The 19966-nt window shown below is 44.1% G+C and overlaps 1 protein-coding gene across 1 annotated transcript in view; it reads left to right on the forward strand.

The window, feature by feature from the left end:
* SEMA3E (semaphorin 3E) overlaps positions 1 to 19966 on the forward strand; it is a 133954-nt gene that overhangs the window by 17084 nt on the left and 96904 nt on the right. The window contains exons 6-8 of the mRNA XM_060258235.1: positions 1936 to 2078; positions 14366 to 14480; positions 18119 to 18188. Of these exons, the coding sequence (XP_060114218.1) occupies positions 1936 to 2078; positions 14366 to 14480; positions 18119 to 18188 (328 nt within the window). The remainder of the gene's footprint in view (positions 1 to 1935; positions 2079 to 14365; positions 14481 to 18118; positions 18189 to 19966) is intronic.

A 19966-nucleotide genomic window follows, 5' to 3' on the forward strand; every position in this document is an offset into this window, starting at 1 on the left:
TGTGGGTGCTTCCATCCCAGCAGATGTTTCAAGCTAGTAGACCTGTGGACACAATCCTTTGCCCCTGAGGGGCAATAAACAGCCATGCCTGTCTGTCATCAGCTTGCACAGGGAGGACACGCTCACCCACTGGGTTGCTCCTCTGAATTTGCTCATTAAATCTGTCGTAGCTTCCCACCTATTTTTGTGCTCTTTAGAAGAGCTTTCCATCCATGAAGGTGACAGCTAAGCCAGATCTCCTTGGCAAATAGCTCTAGCAGCTGTTGAGCATTTCCCCTTGCGGCTCCTTATGTCTAGAACCATTTGCCAGAACACTGATGTGGTGTTCCCTTATGTCTTTCTTTCAAATGCCTCTATTAATTCCACTGTTCCATGAAGTCCTTGCCTAATTCTACACACAGGCTCCATCCCCAGCTGCCAGTTTTCTTTAAAAAAAAAATCCCAAGCCTATGTACTTAGAATTGCTCAAAACTGTCCTTTGCTCTCCTTCTTTCTGTGTATTCTCTCTTCGCTTATGGAACTTTAGACTATGATGTTCTTGGGGCAGAGAACATTTTTGCTTGTTTTAAGTACAACTGATAGCACAGTATATTATAGAGATGGGCACAAGTCAGGCAAATAGAGGTTCATTTCAATTTGTGGTTCATGGAGCCACACCGTATGAACCATTAACATTCATGAGCCTCCCGGGTTACTGAACCAATTCATTTTATGTGGTTTGTGACGAGATGAAATTTCTGCTTGGACTTCACTCGTACACAGTGCACCTTACAGAATCCATTTAAAGGGTTGTTCCATTTAAATGGATTTTAAAAGGCTCATTGTACACAAGTGAAGTCCAAGTGGTGGTGGTGGGGGGAAGCAGGGGGAGTGAAAGGAATCGCTGAAATGGCTTGATCTATTTCAGCCTAACAGCTGATGGGCACGCCAGCCCTGCTAGGTGGGAATGGATGAAAGCCATTTCTGTGGTCCCTGTCACTCCCTCCCGCTTCCTGCCATGAGTCCCATGTAATCCAGAAAACCACGTGGAGGGTTGTGGGAAGGTCATGAATAGGGAAAATTACCATGTCCTAGTGATTTTTATGACAAATTTAGGGGTTGTGGGGAGGTTTGCACCCATCCCTAATAGCAGCAGCTGCAGAAGGGTGCTTTAAAATATGCTTTAGAAATGCTGGGCGTTTTCGCACTGACCTTACGCCGGAGCAACGTCCCTCTTCACCGTGCAGCGTCTGCGCGGATTTCGCACTAATTGCTCCGCAGAACCTGGAAGAGCCGCCAAGTCCTGCGGCTTTTGCGTCGCAAATGAAAACCGCCAAAACCCAGTTTACATTTGCGACGCAAAAGCCGCGGGACTTTGCGGCTCTTCCGGGTTCTGCGGAGCAATTATTGCGAAATCCGGGCAGACTCTGCGTGGTGAAGAGGGACGTCGCTCCGGCGTAAGGTCAGTGCGAAAACGCCCGCTGTGAATTCAGAGTTATCCTGGGAGAAAAGTCCAGTAGAGATGTATCCTAGTATGGCCAAAACAGGCTTTGGTTTTATGCGGAACATTTCCCTAGATCTTATTTTAAATTTATTTCCCACAAGCATGAGTCTCCCTATGAAAACGCGTCATTAATACGGAGGTCATAATGCATGGGGCTGCCTTTCTTAGTCTGTCAGGTTGATTATTGCAGCAACAAGCAGCATCCTCTTGGACTAGAAATCAAACTTCAAAAAGTGAAAGGAAGACTGCCATTCTAAGGATTGCAAAAAGATTGACGCTGCAGCCTACATCACAAATTGATCACATCTGTCTTAGGCCAGTCCATGGTTGTGGGGGGTGGGGGTGGGGGTTGAAATTGTCCAATCACATACTTTCATGTAATTATTCCTTTTTGTTTCCGGTTAGATACATTTTATAAATGTGATCTTTCTCCCTTTTTTAATGTTTTAAAGAACCTAAATTTGTTAGTTCTTATATGATTCCTGACAATGAAGACCAAGAGGATAACAAAGTGTACTACTTCTTTACCGAGAAAGCGATAGAAGTGGAGGCAGGCGCTCATGCCACCTACTCTCGAGTAGGAAGAGTCTGTGCGGTAAGTAACTGTCACATGTCATCCCAAAGCTGATGATGGGCTTCCCTTCTGTTTGTTCATATCTTTGAGTCTGTGGATGCTAAAACAAAAACCCGTGACTGACTTTAATGCCGCTCTGCATCACAAGGAACTACCCAGCTTCTGATGTGATGGGTTGTGTGGCCACCCACCTACTTGTGGTTCTGACATACCTAAGATAGGAATTGAAAAGCTCATTCCCTACTGAGGGGCAAAAATAAAACATGATGGGAAACATGAAAGGCATTATGAGAAGGACGTCTAGAAAGAAAACAGGCATCTGAACGAAGTGCTCCATGGAATTTTTTGCTCTGCTCCATATCTTAATTCTGAAATACGTGTGTTAGAAAATTTTACTCCCGGTCAGTGTTGAGGGGGAGAAATAAATTACAAAAATCTCAATGTTAATCCTGACAGAAGAAACCGAAAGAACCTGGTTTGGAGACATCTGTCAGATCTGAATCACAATTCCTCAGAAGAAAGTCCACATATTGTCATGGTTTTTTTGTAGCAGGAACAACTTTGCATATTAGCCAACCCCTCTTATGTAGCCAAGAGTTTACAGGGTTCTTATTACAGGGCCTGTTGTAAGCTCTTGGAAAATTGGCTACATTAGGAGTGTGTGGGCTAATATGCAAAGGAGTTCCTGTTTTTTTTTTTTTTTTTAAAAACCCTGCGTATTGTAATGAGTATCGCTTCCAAAAAAATCATAGAATCATAAAGTTGGAAGGGACCTCCAGGGTCACCTAGTCCAACCCCCTGCACAATGCAGGAAACTCACAAATACCTCCCCCTAAATTCACAGGATCTTCATTGCTGTCAGATGGCCATCCAGCCTCTGTTTAAAAACCTCCAAGGATGGAGAGCCCACCACCTCCTGAGAAAGCCTGTTCCACTGAGGAACCGCTCTAATGGTCAGGAAGTTCTTCCTAATGCTGAGCTGGAAATGTCCTTTAGGACTGCAACTGGACAGCTTTCATCTGTACAGGCCTGTACCCTAGGGGGCAGAGTTGACTGGTTTGTTCAGGGAAGTTGTATGAGAAGAGAAGAGACTGAGTGAGTGTCCCATCCCGGAAGTGAGCCGGCATATAGAGAAGCAACTTGGGGTGGTCAGACGATGCGCGGCTCACCACCAGAACAGGGACAGCAGCAGGTGCCCCAGAGTTCACAGTGCTCATGTGCCTTACCGCCACTCCCTAGGTGCTTCCTGGCCATTCAGAAGTCTAGGAAAGGCGCCTCAGAAACACCTCATTGGTTTGCTACCACTTTGTATGTGGTAGCTTTTTGAGGCAGCAGAAGGACAGGTAAGGACGGTGTGAGGGTGGGAATGGGATGAGAGCCAGATGTTCACATTTGGACATACTTTTTTGTGCCGTTTGTGGGATGTCCTTGGGGCAGCTTATACTGCCCATCTGGACCCAGCCTATCTGTTATTCTTTGCCTGACAGTTATTATCCTAAGTGGCAAGTGAGAAGAATCAAGTGGCAAGTGAAGAGAATGTTACCCTAACTGGCAATGGTGACCAGGTCTATTTAGTGAACTTTGTGACTAGGTCTATTTAGCGAACTTTTAGAAAGAAAGAAGACCTGCACATAGCTTGCAACCACAAAGCTAGTTAGGCACTTTTACATTTTTAAATTACATTGAAGCCATTATGCTGTTATACTTCATAAAGAGAAACAAGTCTTTCTCTTTAAGTAGAAACACTTGTTTTATTTGGAGTAAAGAGTTCCCTTTTACCTCACAATTACCCAGTGCACTGAAGATTCTGCCATTCTATCCAATATAACTAAACCACACTGTTTCCCAAATTCAGCCAAGAGGTGGGATAATTAGCTTGTTACAGAGTCTCCAGCCAGATAAACAAGGGATATTCTAGTAGTGTATATAGAGGTATATTCCTGAATAATATTTCCAAGAGAAAGAGTAACAGAGACCAACCAATTCAATAAATGAAACATTTATTTATTCAGACATACAACTAGAGGTAGACCAAAATGGCCTCTAACCATTAAGACACAGATAAAACCCAAAATTAAAACCATGCTCTCCCTCCCAATAAACACACACACACAAATCTGAGAAGAAGGACAGAATGAGAAGTGACAAGGGTAGAGAGAGAAAAAGGTTCTGAAAGATGATATTACCTTATCCAAAGTGTGTGAGAGAACCATGGAAAGTCCATGCAGCAAGTAGTCCAGGGTGGCAGAGTATAACAGAGATACTTCTGGAAGATTGGAGTTGGGTGAATGTTGTCTCCATCTTCAAGAAGAGGAAAAAGGAGGATCCGGGTAAATACCAACTCGTCAGCTTGGCATCTATACCTGGAAAAGTCTTAGAACAAATCATCAAACAGTCGGTCCTGGAACATTTAGAAAGGATGGATGTGATTACTAAAAGCCAGCATGGGTTTCCCAAGAACAAATCCTGTCAGACTAACATGATCTCTCTCTCTTTTTTTTTTTTTTGAGAAAGGGACTACCTTGCTGGATCAGGGGAATACTGTAGACATTGTTTATCTTGATTTCAGTGAGGCTTTTGATAAGGTTCTACATACTATCCTTGTTGACAAGTTGGTAAAATGTGGTTTGGATCCTGTTACCGTTAGTTAGATCTGTAACTGGTTGACAGGTCGCACCCAAAGAGTGCTTGTGAATGGTTCCTCATCCTCTTGGAGAGGAGTGACAAGTGGAGTGCCTCAAGGATCTGTCCTGAGACCAAGTCCTATGAGGAAAGGTTTATGGAGCTGGGCATGTTGTTGACAAGTTGGTAAAATGTGGTTTGGATCCTGTTACCGTTAGGTAGATCTGTAACTGGTTGACAGGTCGCACCCAAAGAGTGCTTGTGAATGGTTCCTCATCCTCTTGGAGAGGAGTGACAAGTGGAGTGCCCCAAGGATCTGTCCTGGGACCTGTTTTGTTCAACATCTTTATAAATGATTTGGATGAAGGGATAGAGGGAATGCTTATTAAATTTGCCAATGATACTAAATTGGGAGGGGTTGCAAATACAGTAGAAGACAGAACCAGGATACAGGATGACCATGATAGGCTGGAAGACTGGGCTAAAACCAATAAAATGCATTTTAACAGGGATAAATGTAAAATTCTGCATTTAGGCAGGAAAAATCCAATGCATGGTTATAGGATGGGGGAGACTTGTCTTAGCAGTAGTATGTGCGAAAAGGATCTAGAGTTCTTAGTGCATCATACGCTGAACATGAGTCAACAGTGTGATGCGGTGGCTAAAAAGGCAAATGCAATTTTGGGCTGTATCAATAGAAGTATAGTGTCCAGAGCACGTGATGTGATGGTATCGCTTTACTCCGCTCTGGTAAGATCTCACCTAGAATATTGTGTTGAGTTTTGGGCACCACATTTTAAGAGGGATACCGACAAGTTGGAATGGGTCCAGAGGAGGGCGATGAAGGGGGGGTCTGGAGACCAAGTCCTATGAAGAAAGATTTATGGAGCTGGGCATGTTTAGCTTGGAGAGGATGCAGCTGAGAGGTGATATGATCACCATCTTCAAGTACTTGAAGAGCTGCCATATAGAGGATGGTGTGGAATTGTTTTCTTTGGCCCCAGAAGATAGGACCAGATACAGTGGGTTTAAATTAAATCAGAAGTTTCCGGCTCAACATTAGGAAGAACTTCCTGACTGTTAGAGCGGTTCCTTAGTGGAACAGGCTTCCTCGGGAGGTGGTGGGCTCTCCTTGTTTGGAGGTTTTTAAACAATGACTAGATGGCCATCTGACAGCAATAAAGATCTTGTGAATTTAGGGAGAGGTATTTGTGAGTTTCCTGCATTGTACATTGTGCAGGGGTTTGGACTAGATGACCCTGGAGGTAAACAATATCTACAGCATTCCCCTGATCCACAATGTAGTCACTTTCTCAAAAAAAGAGATCAGGTTAGCCTGACGTGATTTGTTCTTGAGAAACCCATGCTGGCTCTTAGTAATCACAGCCATCCTTTCTAAATTTTCTAGGACTGGCTCTTTGATAATTTGTTCTAAAACTTTTCCCGGTATAGACATCCTGACAGATCGCTATTTACCCGTGTCCTCCTTTTTCCCCTTCTTGAAGATGGGGACATTTGTCCACCTCCAGTCTTCTGGCACCTCACCTGTTCTCTAAGAATTATCAAAAATAATGACCAGAGGCTCAGAAATTACATCTGCAAGCTCTTTTAGAACCCTTGGATGCAATTCATCTGGCCCTGAGGACTTGGTTTCATTTCAGCAAGGAACTAAGATGGCGGCTGAGAGGGAGCACTGAAACGAGACTCCTCTCAATAATTTAGAAAAGGCTAAACTTTGTACACTGCAATTCAGAAATTTGGACATACCTGTGCATGTCTGAATCCTGTAGATTCACTGAGGAAAACAGCGGCATTAATCCTGAAGCAGAATGCTGTACTTGTTGGGTTTTATTGGTGGCCTGGTCAGTAGTGAAGCAGCCGGGTGGTTTCCTGGGCTGCTGACTGATGCAGAGGACTGGATGGTGAGTGAGCTGACTGCTACGGCCATAGAGAGAGCTGCTGATACTGGGAACTAAGAGGGCTGCAGGCACCAGGAAACAGCAAGGGTCTGTCTGACTCTATCAGCTGTGCTACAGCTTGAAGATCTTCCCCAGTAGTTTGTTTCAGTTTCCTCTCTAAGCTGTGTAACACTGGAGAACGCTCAGAAGTCATCTTGTCTACCGAGTGGAAATCCTGGATGTGTTTGAAACATGGCTAAAAGTGCTGCGTTTTGTGTGGTGGCTTGGTCCAGTCTCCTTTTCTCTGTGATCAACTTATCCTCTGCAGCTGCTCCCTTGGGAGTGGGTATTACGAATGGAGGTTTGAATCCTAGCAACTTCTTTCCCACCCCGCACCCAGACTTTGCCTGTGACTGTGGCTTTAACTGCCAAGCCCCTTCTGCAAGCTGGATGCAACTGGCTCCAAGTTGCTTGGAGACTAAGCCTGGTGGAAGATCTATGGCTGTGATTGACCTCATGTGGGGGAGTGAGGTATGTTTAGATACTGAATACTGGAGATCCTCTGCTTATGAAAAGAGAATGCAGACATTCTTCTCACACAGTCGAGAGACTGGGCACTATGAAGAGCACTTTACTACTGGACATCTGAGCTGCTGTTTGGACTATGTGTTACAACTGAACCCCCCCAGCAGACCCCCCCCACATCTGATATGTGTTACTGCTTCTGTTTTTGAACTCATGACTAATTAATTATATAATTACTGTGGGTTTGATTTGATTGATTAGGATTGCCAAAAAAAAATTCTATTGCTCAATTGGTTTACTGTTAGTGTAGGGCGGGGAGGGATTTTTAGTTTTGGTTTATGAGGATACTTCCCCTGCATATGGAATTGGCTTATTCAGTCAAGTCAAGTCAAGTTAGCCTTTATTGGCATAAAATATATAGATGTATATATCAGAGCAAATTGGTTAAAAAAAAAAGATAAAATAGAACGATTGCATACATATACATCAGGAAGCGCATAAACATAAACTATTTCTATGAGATCCTCTGGTGTGCCTTTAAAGCAGAATAAAGAAACTTAGCCACTTTCTCAGTGACACTAGATGAAGTATCGTTCAAAAGATTATAGGCCTTAAGTGCATCAGAACAATCAACCATGCTAACTAAAAGAGGATGTAAATACTTGTGATGAAGATCTGTATACAAATTACAATAAAGAAGAACATGAGTAACTGACTTCACACATTTTTGCTTACAGAGACAGTATCTGACTGAGTAGGCTGTCTTGTTAAATCTGCCATAAAGAACGGCAGAGGGCATGGCGTTGCATCTGGCAAGGGAAAAAGCTCTACGCTGCTGTGGCACCTGCAAGACGAATAGATATGAGGCCATTTTCCCAGTACTAAGAGAGATCTCAAAACTCAGTGGGGAACAAGTTTTCTTAGCCAGACCGTACAGGTCTTGGCACTCAATATCTGGCAACCTGTTTTTAATTTGTTGGACTGCGGTGGTGAAGGACAGCATGGACAATAGTTCTAGGGATAAACCCATTGCTTTTGTTTTTCTCTCAATTCGTGCTGACCAATTTGACAAATTAAATTCAGAGAGCATTTGAGAGATATAGCTCCCCGGTTCAGAGTTGTAGTGCAAGCGTAGCCAGAATTTGAAGTCATGAGCCATGCACTAGTAACCATTAAAGACATGCCAGTTTCTAAGCAAATAACTGCATATGGGACACATTTTGGCATGCCCAGAATTTTATGCAAGAATTTGGATTAGACACATTCGATAGCACCTTCATAAAATCCAATCCAGATTGGGATGCCATACAGAAGTTGTGAAATCACTTTGACTTTGAATATTTTTATGGCAGCTGGCACAAATTGGTTACCTCTGCCATAAAAAAAGCAAGCTGTGGCAGATGCACTGATGTTAGCTATCTTCACTGCATACTTGCGATGGGAAGACCAAGTCACATTATGTTGAAAATAAATACCTAAGTATTTAAAATACTTTCAATACTGCCCTTTCAAGGACAACCTCTGCCAGAGCTATGGCTGACCCAAGGCCGTTCCAGCAGCTGCAAGTGGAGGAGTGGGGAATCAAACCCAGTTCTCCCAGATAAGAGAGCTCTGGCTGACCCAAAGCCATTCCAGCAGGTGCAAGTGGAGGAGGGGGAAACAAACCCGGTTCTCCCAGATAAGAGAGCTCTGGCTGATCCAAGGCAGTTCCAGCAGCTGCAAGTGGAGGAGTGGGGAATCAAACCCGGTTCTCCCAGATAAGAGAGCTATGGCTGACCAAAGGCCATCCCAGCAGCTGCAAGAGGAGGAGGGGGAAACAAACCCGGTTCTCCCAGATAAAAGAGCTCTGGCTGATCCAAGGCCATTCCAGCAGGTGCAAGTGGAGGAGTGGGGAATCAAACTTGGTTCTCCCAGATAAGAGTCCGCACACTTAACCACTACACCAAACTGGCTCTAGTAGGGGGAAATACTAGAGCAGCACCAATTTTGTTCCCTGCTCCCCGATACTCCCAAATCAGGGGCAGGGTTGTCAAATCAGGGAATCCCCCACCCCAAAAAGGGGAATGGCAAGCCTATGTGATACATTTATTCATTTTTAAATGCAAACCTGCTATGGTGATAGAGAAGGGTTTCAGTGACGCTGAGGGTAGGGGGCAGTCAACCAGGGCTATCAGATCAGATTTTATTAATGGCCTGTGGCCAGTATATATAGATGCTGCAACAATCACTCAGAAGGGAATAATAAAACCATAAAATGATTAAAACAATCTAAAATTAAATGTACAGATTTACAGCTCTGGTAGAACAGTTGAGCAGATCAGGTTCCCACATTTCCTTGCAAAACACAGATAGAGCACAATTTTATCACTGTGCAAAATGTCACTATTTCCTTAGTAGTCTCCATGTTCTCATCAGAAAGAAATTTACTAAGAGCCAGTTTACTGAGAGCCAGTTTGGTGTAGTGGTTAAGTGTGCGGACTCTTATCTGGGAGAACCGGGTTTGATTCCCCACTCCTCCACTTGTACCTGCTGGCATGGCCTTGGGTTAGCCATAGCTCTGGCAGAGGTTGTCCTTGAAAGGGCAGCTGCTGTGAGAGCCCTCTCCAGCCCCACCCACCTCACAGGGTGTTTGTTGTGGGGGAGGAAGGTAAAGGAGATTGTGAGCCCCTCTGAGACTCTTTGGAGTGGAGGGCGGGATATAAATCCCATATCTTCATCTACCTCACAGGGTGTCTGTTGTGGGGGAGGAAGGTAAAGGAGATTGTGAGCTGCTCTGAGACTCTTCAGAGTGGAGGGCGGGATATAAATCCAATATCTTCATCTACCTCACAGGGTGTCTGTTGTGGGGGAGGAAGGGAAAGGAGATTGTGAGCCGCTCTGAGACTCTTCGGAGTGGAGGGCGGGATATAAATCCAATATCTTCATCTACCTCACAGGGTGTCTGTTGTGGGGGAGGAAGGGAAAGGAGATTGTGAGCCGCTCTGAGACTCTTCGGAGTGGAGGGCGGGATATAAATCCAATATCTTCATCTACCTCACAGGGTGTCTGTTGTGGGGGAGGAAGGGAAAGGAGATTGTGAGCCGCTCCGAGACTCTTCGGAGTGGAGGACGGGATATAAATCCAATATCTTCATCTACCTCACAGGGTGTCTGTTGTGGGGGAGGGAGATAAAGGAGATTGTGAGCCGCTCTGAGACTCTTGAGTGTAGGGCGGAATATAAATCCAATGTCGTCGTCGTCTTCTTCTAACAATCTCTTCATCTGAGCTTTTGGAACCTTTTGGATATATTGGAGAAACAGAGGTAAAATGAATATCATTGTATATGAAGCAATGGCATAGGACATGTGTAGTTGTCTCTGTCGCACCAGCATTACATGGGCAAATTCTCTCAGCTTGAGGGATTTTATTATAGCTACCTTCAACAACTGCTGATGGCAATACTGCAAGCCTGGCAAGAGAAAAGGCTCTCCTTTGGTTAGCATTTTCCAGACTATATAATTAAGAGGCCGGTTGCGAAAGATAGTGTCTTTGGGGGGCAACAATAAAATTTGGTTATTTGGAGATGTCAGATTGGCTTTCTGGGTCTACCACTCTCTGTTTAAAGAGCTGACTAGCTAAGTTGTGGCCTAGATGCAGAACTGAATCAGGGGAAAACCCAAGCTGAGCTAACTTGATAGGAGTTTCTTTAAGCCAGCATGATTGAAAATGGTCCCGCAAAATTAACAATGAACGACTGCAGGGATTTTTATTTATCTTAAACCAAAGCTTTAATGAAGAAAGAATTATTTTGGCAGTTATTTTTACCATCTCTGTTTCTATAGAATCCTGGAATTCGAGATACAATTTGGGACCCATAACACTGCTCCTAACAATTTAGATTGGACCCCAAATTCTATGGACAAAAAGTGAGACTCAGAGGGACCTAAAAAGGTTCCATACAGTAACTGTGGTATGATCTTAATCTTGAAGAGTTTAAGGGTGGCTGGAACAAAATTCCCTCCCTTAGACCTAGAAAACTTTAATAGAGGTAGAGCTATCTTTTCACCTTCACCCGCCACATAATTGCTTTGAGCCACCCTGGCACCAGAGGCTTGTACCACCATCCCCAAATATCTGAAGGAGAAGACTTGTGAGGGGTGTTGTCCATTCATTAACCAGCATCTCATTTTAAGGGACTTATTGAACGACATTGCCTTGGTTTTATCATAGTTAATTACAAACTGCTGTTCATTTCAGTATGTAGCAAAGCTACAAAGAACTTTTTTTTTAGCCCTACTGGAGTTCTTGAAAGAAGAACATCATTGTCCGCATAAAGCAGCACTGAGATATGTTTATATGCCAATTTGGGAGGATGATGTCTGCTTACATTAAACAGATTTACCGCATCTTTTATATAAAAAAAATGAAGAGTAAAGGAGCAACAAGACATCCCTTTCTAACCCCCTTCTAGGTGGTAACGGGTTCTGTGAGATGTCTTTGCTTATTGTATTTAACTCTTAAGGTGGTATGCTGATGTAAGGATCTAATTTGGAAGAGAAGTCTTTTGTCAATCGAAGATGACTCCAGTTTGTCCCCACAGCTTGACTCTAGAAATAGAGTCAAAGGTAGCCTTAAGATCCATGAAAGCTGCATATAAGGAGGAGGTTTCTTTGTTACCATACTTTTCAATAAGGTGCTGAAGGACCAGACAATGATCTAATGTGGATCTACCCTCCATAAAGCCCACTGGTTCCAATGGGATGGTGTTATTTTTGGATAGCCAATCAAGCAATTTGTCTAGAAGGTGACAAGCATACAATTTACTAATTATAGACAATAGTCACAGAACAACCAGTACATTCCACAGAACAATCAGCACAGTCAACAACCATCTTCCTTATCTTCACAACCCTCCCAGCAATTAACACAGAACAATGGTCACATTCAACAGCCAGTTTCCTTATCACTACCCTTCCAGGAAATAGCAGCTCTCCAGCAGCCTAGAAATAGCAGCTCTCCAGCAGCCCTGGCCTCACTCAATGCACAGCAGCCAAGAAGGTCAGAGTGCCTGCTCCGGCTGCAACGCCACTGAGGATGTTCTCCGCAGCTGAGAACGAAACGTCTGGAAGGAAAACTTCCTCCAGTAGAACACGGCACTTGAGCCCGAAAGATTCTACAAACCCTATAGACAATCAACTGATAGGTCTGTAACTGGAAGGATTATCTCAACCAGGGTTATCCACAGCCCCTTTCCAGTGAAGCAGAACTTGCAGAAATGATTACCTCAGAGATCACCCAAGAAAAAGAAAGGGACATTTGGACAGAATGTAAATCAGCCATGCTGCTCTAAGAATTTTGGGTCTTAATCGTTGTTGTGGATTATTTTCTAGTGTAGTGCTATAGAAAAAGATTTATAAACTATGAAAGCCTTTTCCCATGCCGCAGAGTTTTGCCTGCATTGCAAAGCAAGATTTCAACCTATACTCAGACCAGATCAGAAAATGAAGCAAATGCAATTCGAGCTAAACAAGTCTTATGATATTACAATCACTGAACTAAAGCTGACAGTGACTTATAAAGCAAATAATTTAACCATCTAACATATTTGGCTCACTGAACTATCAGAAGTGACCAATCATTTTCAAATAATTAGTAATGTATGTACAATTAAATCTAATTGCAGCTATGAAGTTAATTATTTTTTTAACCAAACCACAGTTTTTAATCAGAAAGTTGATAGCTGTGGTCCTGTTGGAATATGGAGTTCAGAAGAGAAACATAAGCTGTATAAGAGATTTATGGTTTCAGAGTTTTTGATTCAATAAAAAATTGAAGACCCTGTGAAGACCCCGTTTTCCTTAATCACCAACTGAAAGAGCTTTTGTGTGGCTTGCCAGGCCACACCATTTTAAAACAGCTGCTTATTGAAGGGAAAGGTTCCTTGTGGTTGTGGGTGTCTCATGACAAGCCCTTCTACATGTTGTGACAAGTGAATGGAGGAGTTGCTACGTGGTGACATGTTCAAGTGGCTTCTAGTTGGACATTGAAATACATAAATTGGATCTCACATATAATCTAGTCTACAGTGTGGTGAGATTAGGGCAGAGGATCTGGTATGTAATGTCGAACACAGGAATGGGAAGTGCCCTTGTTCTGGAGAGAATGCAGAAGACATCCCCACATCTGTGGAGGTATAATGGTAGAAGGCTCATAGCCAGAAAATTCTCAGTGGTGGGGGTGGGGGGGCACTGGGGAAATTGGTGGGACATGGCATCACAATATTAAAGATAAATAAAAATAATAAAGATACAATAAATACACCAAATTTCCAGCAGTAATTTCACTAACTCCAGAAGGCTGTTTCCACGTGGGAGAAGCTGTCCCCTGCTCTAGAAGCTTGGTATTGGCTCTTCCAGCAACCCCCTCCAGCCGTGCAGAGGGAGCAGCAGCAACTTTTCACCCCCCTCCTACCCACCACGGCCGGGTGCGCGAAGGCAAAGGGGTGCAGGGGAGGCTCTTCTCCATCAGTCTGGCCAGAGAGCACTGTGCCCTTCCTCCTTTCTCCCATTCTTCCTCCAGAGTTCAGACCAAGCCGATGCTGGAAGGGAGCCTAACTGGGCCAGTGAAGCAGCCACAGTGTCCCTTGTTGCCACCGTAATACTAATGAGTGAGGGAACAAAGGTGTCTGTTCCTTTCTGTTCACAAGAGGTGGAGGCTGTGGAAGGGGAAGGGGATCTAGCAGCCGCTGAGCTGCCAAACTCAGGTGGGTGCAGGGGAGGCAGGTGGGTGGGTGGGCTCCTTTCTCCAAACTTCACAGGTCATATGATGCAGCTGGGTCACATGACTGGGCTGGCACAGGCGTAGTGAAGCCACTGCCACCCAGCCGACTCTGGCTTCTGACTCTGGGCTTGCTGCTGGGCAGTGCCTGGGTTAATTATTTTAAAAATAATTTAGTCTGATAAAAATTTGTGGGGCATGGCTTTAAATTAAGGGGGTGTGGTCCCAAAATGCCCCACTATGGCTATGGGCTTGAATGATAGTGCCTTCTTCAGGCATGAGGGAGAACTGTGGGAACCAGAAAGCACAAGTCAGTTGAACTTCTGTTTTTCACATACTCATTGTCATGCCAAACATTTTGAACACCAAAAGCCAAGAAAAGAAGGCTCAGAGACTAGACATTTTAGAGCCATACCCAATCTCTTCACTCGAGATACCATTCTGTAATTAATTTTTTGGCTGTTACTTTCATTTTCTATATTCTCTTTTCTCTTTGTTTATATCCAGAATGATATCGGTGGACGGCGGATGCTAGTGAATAAGTGGACCACTTTCCTCAAAACCCGACTGGTCTGCTCTGTGCCAGGAATGAATGGCATCAAAACCTACTTTGATGAACTAGGTGGGCATGCTTTTTCTGGGCAGGGTGGAAATGTGGGAACATCTTTACCTCTTACTGTTTTGTCTTAGGGATGCTGCAAATTTTGTTGTGAACATGGTTAGTGGTCAAATTTACCATATTCAAAGGTAACCATCAGATACGAGTCACTCACGTTTTCCTTGTAACTTTGTTTCATTGGAGAGGGTTACCTTCCCAGTGTTCCTATGGTGAGCTGAAGCTTCCTTTCCTTGCAAATCAAGCATCCATGCTCTGAGTCAGCTTTGTCTTTTCTCAATGGAGCGAGAATAAGTTCCTAGTGAGTACTCTAACTTGGGAACCCACAGCCAAAGGGGTTATTACACTGGAATGTCATTGCTAATCTGAGTAGACCGGGGTGGGGAGGGGGAGAGAAGCTTGCAATGCCTTGCCATTTCATGTTTTCCCAGGCTGAGAGCATTTTATATTTTTAGTTTGGGCTGAGAAGCAGTGAATACCTGCCGAATGTATTTACCCAAAAAGTGAACATGTGCAGGGACTCTGCAGATTCAAACTGATCAACAACTAAAGACTACTTAGCTAAACACCAAACAATAGGATTGATTGTGAGTTATATCGTTGTCTATGTAACAGAATTGCCTTCTAAGCAGAGCAGTTATGCAACAAGAATGGGGGATAGTAGATTGGTTGTGTGAGAATCTTTATGCTCAAAAAGCCAACTATTCTTTGCTGCTAGGTTGGAAGCAATACAGTGACGCAACCTGTTGAACACCCAGATCAATAAACTATAAAACTGATTTAATAGGTAATCTTTAAGCAGCGTCCGGATGAGCAGTTGTCAGGGATGCAGTAGGCTGATACCAGATCACTTATCTCATAGTCAGAGATACATGCTATAACACTATAGGTTGGTTCTGGGTATAGTAGTAAATACCAGTAAATACTATTAGAGACTTTCTGCTTCCAAAGTAAGCTCTTTTGATTAAAGCATAATTATTGCATTCTTAACGTGGACTAAATCAATCAAATATTATACCATCCATCATTCTTACATAGATAATTAAAGGAGGTCAATTACATGAGTCTAGAAGTCTCTTACCAAAGTAAGCAAGTCACAGGCAAGGAGCCTGTTCTGAGAAGAAGCTGTTGATCAATACAACTTCTCCTATTTTTAGGATTTTAAAACCATCTCTTAATAATAGCTAACTGTCCCACATGATAAGGGTGCATATTCTTGGCTAACTCAGCATCTTATAATGTCAAGCATAAATGGGACTTTGTGGGGCCATGCATGCCCTAAAATGTAATGCCAGATAACAGATATAGACTTTATAAAGGACACAGGCACAATTAAACACAATTAAATATATCAATTTTTATCTTCAAATACAAACATGCTTAAAACTCTTGCAATTCTTGGGATTTTGCAATGCAATATTAAAAATAAAACATCAAGGAAAAGCACAAGGATCACACAGCAGAAAACTAAAAATATAAAAAGCTCTCAGCCTGGAAAAACATGAAATGGCTAGGCATTGCAAGCTTCTCTCCCCCCCCCCCCGCCCCCGGTCTACTCAGATTAGCAATGGCATTCCAGTGTAATAACCCCTTTGGCTGTGGGTTCCCAAGTTAGAGTACTCACTAGGAACTTATTCTCGCTCCATTGAGAAGAGACAAAGCTGACTCAGAGCATGGATGCTTGATTTGCAAGGAAAGGAAGCTTCAGCTCACCATAGGAACACTGGGAAGTTAAACCTCTCCAATGAAACAAAGTTACAAGGAAAACGTGGAGTGGATTTTCCATTCCAGTTCGCTCTGTCCATAGGCCTGAGTATGAAATCCATTCTGCATTTTCTTTGCAGCTTCGCTTTTGCTTTAGCCTCTGCAAAGAGAAGGCAGAAGGAGCCGGGAACATCGGCAGCCTCAGAACTTCACAGGGTGAGGACAGGAGGGGGAAGGGCCTGATTGAAGCCCTCGGGTGGCCAGTTTGGCCCACATGCTGCATGTCTGACAACCCTGTTCTAGACAGCAAAACTGCATCATGGACAAAAAGGGAAATTGAAATATGCCTCTGGGCCACTTTAGGAGGATGATGGTACGCTGCATTAAACAAATTTCCCATATTGTTAATATAAAGTGTAAAAAGCAGCAGCACAAGAAGGCATCCTTGTCTGATTCCCTTCATGGTGTTAATCGGTTCGGTAAGGTAACCCAATTTACTACATTTGACTCTAAGGGAAGTATGCATGTGAAAAGATTGGATTAAAAAGACAAGCCTTCTTTCAATTGAGGATACCTCCAATTTATCCCATAATTTGGCCCTAGAAATTGAATCAAATATGGCCTTAAGAGCCACAAAGGCCGCATACAGGGAGGAAGTCCCTTTGTTATAGTACTTCTCAGTGCTGAAGAACTAAGCAACAATCCAATGTAGATCTTCCTTTCCTGAAGCCTGCTTGCTCTATAGCGATGATGTCCTTGAAAATTTGTCAAAAAGACGTCTGGTATAGAGTTTGCTAATAAATCTCAATAGGCTAATAGGGCCTCCAAACTGGGGCCTTGTTCCTTTGGAAGCAATTTATATGGGATCTGATTTCTTGTTCAGAGACTGGGGTCCAACTCAGAAGATTATCTGGATCCAGTAGTGTCTGGTGAAAGTCTTTTACAAGCAACGAAAGAACCCATCTAATTTCTGGCAAATTATCTTGGGCAAGATTACAAATTACTCTGCTCCCTTGAACACTACTCCCTCCCCCGACTCATGGGTTGCTTACTTTCAGAATTTTTATGACTTCTTTTTATCTTAACAAAATCTATTTTAAAATAATGATTACAATTTTCTCAAACAGATGAATATCTCAACCACTACTCCCATCTTTGAATCATAACCTTCACATCTGTGAAGTTACATATGAACATATGAAGCTGCCTTATACTGAATCAGACCTTTGGTCCATCAAAGTCAGTATTGTCTTCTCAGACTGGCAGCGACTCTCCAGGGTCTCTCAAGCTGAGGTTTTTCACACCTATTTGCCTGGACCCTTTTTTGGAGGGGTCCCAAAACCTGGGATTGAACCTGGGACCTTCTGCTTCCCAAGCAGATGCTCTACCACTGAGCCACCGTCCCTCCCCAAAGTTAGACATTCTTGCGGTTCTCAGTTCTGCACCCGGGCCTAAACAAATTGTATCTATTGCTATTGGGTTAGATGGCTTCGAATCCACACAAAGCCATATAATTGTTGGGTTTTTTACTGATCTTCAAGGCTATTATATTCTAGGTCTCTTGGCATGCTGACCTGAGAGACCAAGTTTGTTCTATGTGTGCCACAACATCCTCGGTGATCTTTTGAGTCAAGTCCTGCAATTGTTCCCCTATAGTTCTAGCCATATCCTTAACAAAAGCCTGGGGATGGAGCTAAGCCAAAGAAGCTGCCATTTTCTCCAGGAAAGCTGAACTCTGGAGTTATTAGTTGTAATTCCAGGAGAACGCCATGCCTCAGTGAAGACTGGCAACTCTAGCTATACCTAGTAGTAAGTTAGTAGTAAGTCAAGATAAAATTTAAGTATAAAACTATTTCCTTGATGAGTTGCAAGAGCAGTTAAAGCTGTCTTCTTTCCAAAACAGAACCCACTAACTTAACCATCATGCTTTCCTTTTGCAGAGGATGTCTTTTTACTCCACACTCGGGATAACAAAAACCCAGTGATCTTTGGACTCTTCAGCACCACAAGGTGAGACGAATGCTAAAAAGGTCTTGATATATCTTGAGGAGGAACCAGCTGTTCAATCAGTTTGGAAATGTCACAGATCCTATTAGCAAATCAGAGGACCTGATGAGAAGATACTTTTCAAAGAAACAAATAGCAGAGTACAGTGGGACAGAGTCTTGTGCAGAGGGCATGGGGATTCATTGGCTTTCTCGTTTGTTACCTGGATGCAGAATCTCCCTCGAGGTACAGTTCTCTTTCTCTGAATTGAAAGAGATGAGAGAAGCACACGACAGCAGCTGGGAGATACATGAACTCTAAGGTCATTTTCGCACTTACCTTATTCCGGAGCGACATCCCTCTTCACCGCACAGCGTCTGCGCAGATTTCGCACTACTTGCTCCGCAGAACCCGGAAGTCCCGCGGCTTTTGCGTCGCAAATGTAATTTGCCAAAAACCAGTTTACATTTGCGACCCAAAAGCTGCGGGACTTCCGGGTTCTGCGGAGCAAGTAGTGCGAAACCCGCGCAGACGCTGCGCGGTGAAGAGGGACGTCGCTCCGGAATAAGGTAAGTGCGAAAACGACCTGACACAGCCTGTTAGAACATTGCCTTCTACCAATGTCACTTTTGGGAGGTCCTGGGAATTCAGTGCCCTGTTACCCCATACTCAGAAAAAAATCAATGGGGGGCAGCGGTGGGGCATGATATCACTTATGACATCACAAAAACAAAACAAATAAAATAAAAGGGTGACAAGAACCCATCAGGTCACTTGTTTCCTCTGCCTTTCCTTCACTCAACTCGGGCAGGAGGTTTTTATCCCATCCAGAAAGGCAAGAGACCCAGCCTGCAGATGCTCATTCTCCCCCCCCCCCCCCAATGGCATAAAAAGACCTTGTCCCACCACCAAAACACATTTTCTCTTCTGCCGCAACAGCGTTGTTGGAAGAACATGGAGCTGGACAGCCTGCCCTGGCACTTCCCCTGCAGCCAGCGCTGAGCAGTCCACTTGGCTTGGTGGTGGTGGCCTCACTGCAGCTGTACCAGCGAGTCCAGCCACCCTTTGTTATATGAAGAAGATATTGAAGATATTGGATTTATATCCCGCCCTCCACTCCGAAGAGTCTCAGAGCGGCTCACAATATCCTTTCCCTTCCTCCCCCACAACAGACACCCTGTGAGGTGGGTGGGGCTGGAGAGGGCTCTCACAGCAGCTGCCCTTTCAAGGACAACTTCTGCCAGAGCTATGGCTGACCCAAGGCCATTCCAGCAGGTGCAAGTGGAGGAGTGGGGAATCAAACCCAGTTCTCCCAGATAAGAGTCCGCACACTTAACCACTACACCAAACTGAGACTGGGTCACATGGCTGGGCTGGCACCAAGCTAAGTCAGTCCTCATGGACTGCTTGGTACTGGCTGCGGAGGAAATGACAAGGTGGGCCATTCAACTCGCCAGTAACCAGCAAGCAGCAAGTCAGTCCAAAATTCAACTGATAGAGAAGTTTTTTTTTGGGGGGGGGCAATTGGAGAATTGGGAGGGGCCGCTTCCTCAAGGACCCCCTCCCATCCACTGCCTATGGGAGTGCCCTGCCAGGTTCACTTCATACCTTACTTTTCAGCCCTTGCCACTTTTGTGTGTGCCCACCCACCTGTGAATCCTTCTCCTTCCCACAAGCCTTCCCACTACCTTCACTCCCAGTAACTTGCACTGTATTCGTGCCCCTTTTCCCAACAGCACTGGGTGGTGCATGCAGCTGCTGTGGCTACCAGGAATGCTGCCTCAGTGCACCACCTGCATGCG

This window comes from Heteronotia binoei, chromosome 17, assembly GCF_032191835.1.
Source record: "Heteronotia binoei isolate CCM8104 ecotype False Entrance Well chromosome 17, APGP_CSIRO_Hbin_v1, whole genome shotgun sequence".
NCBI classification, from domain to species: Eukaryota; Metazoa; Chordata; class Lepidosauria; order Squamata; family Gekkonidae; genus Heteronotia; species Heteronotia binoei.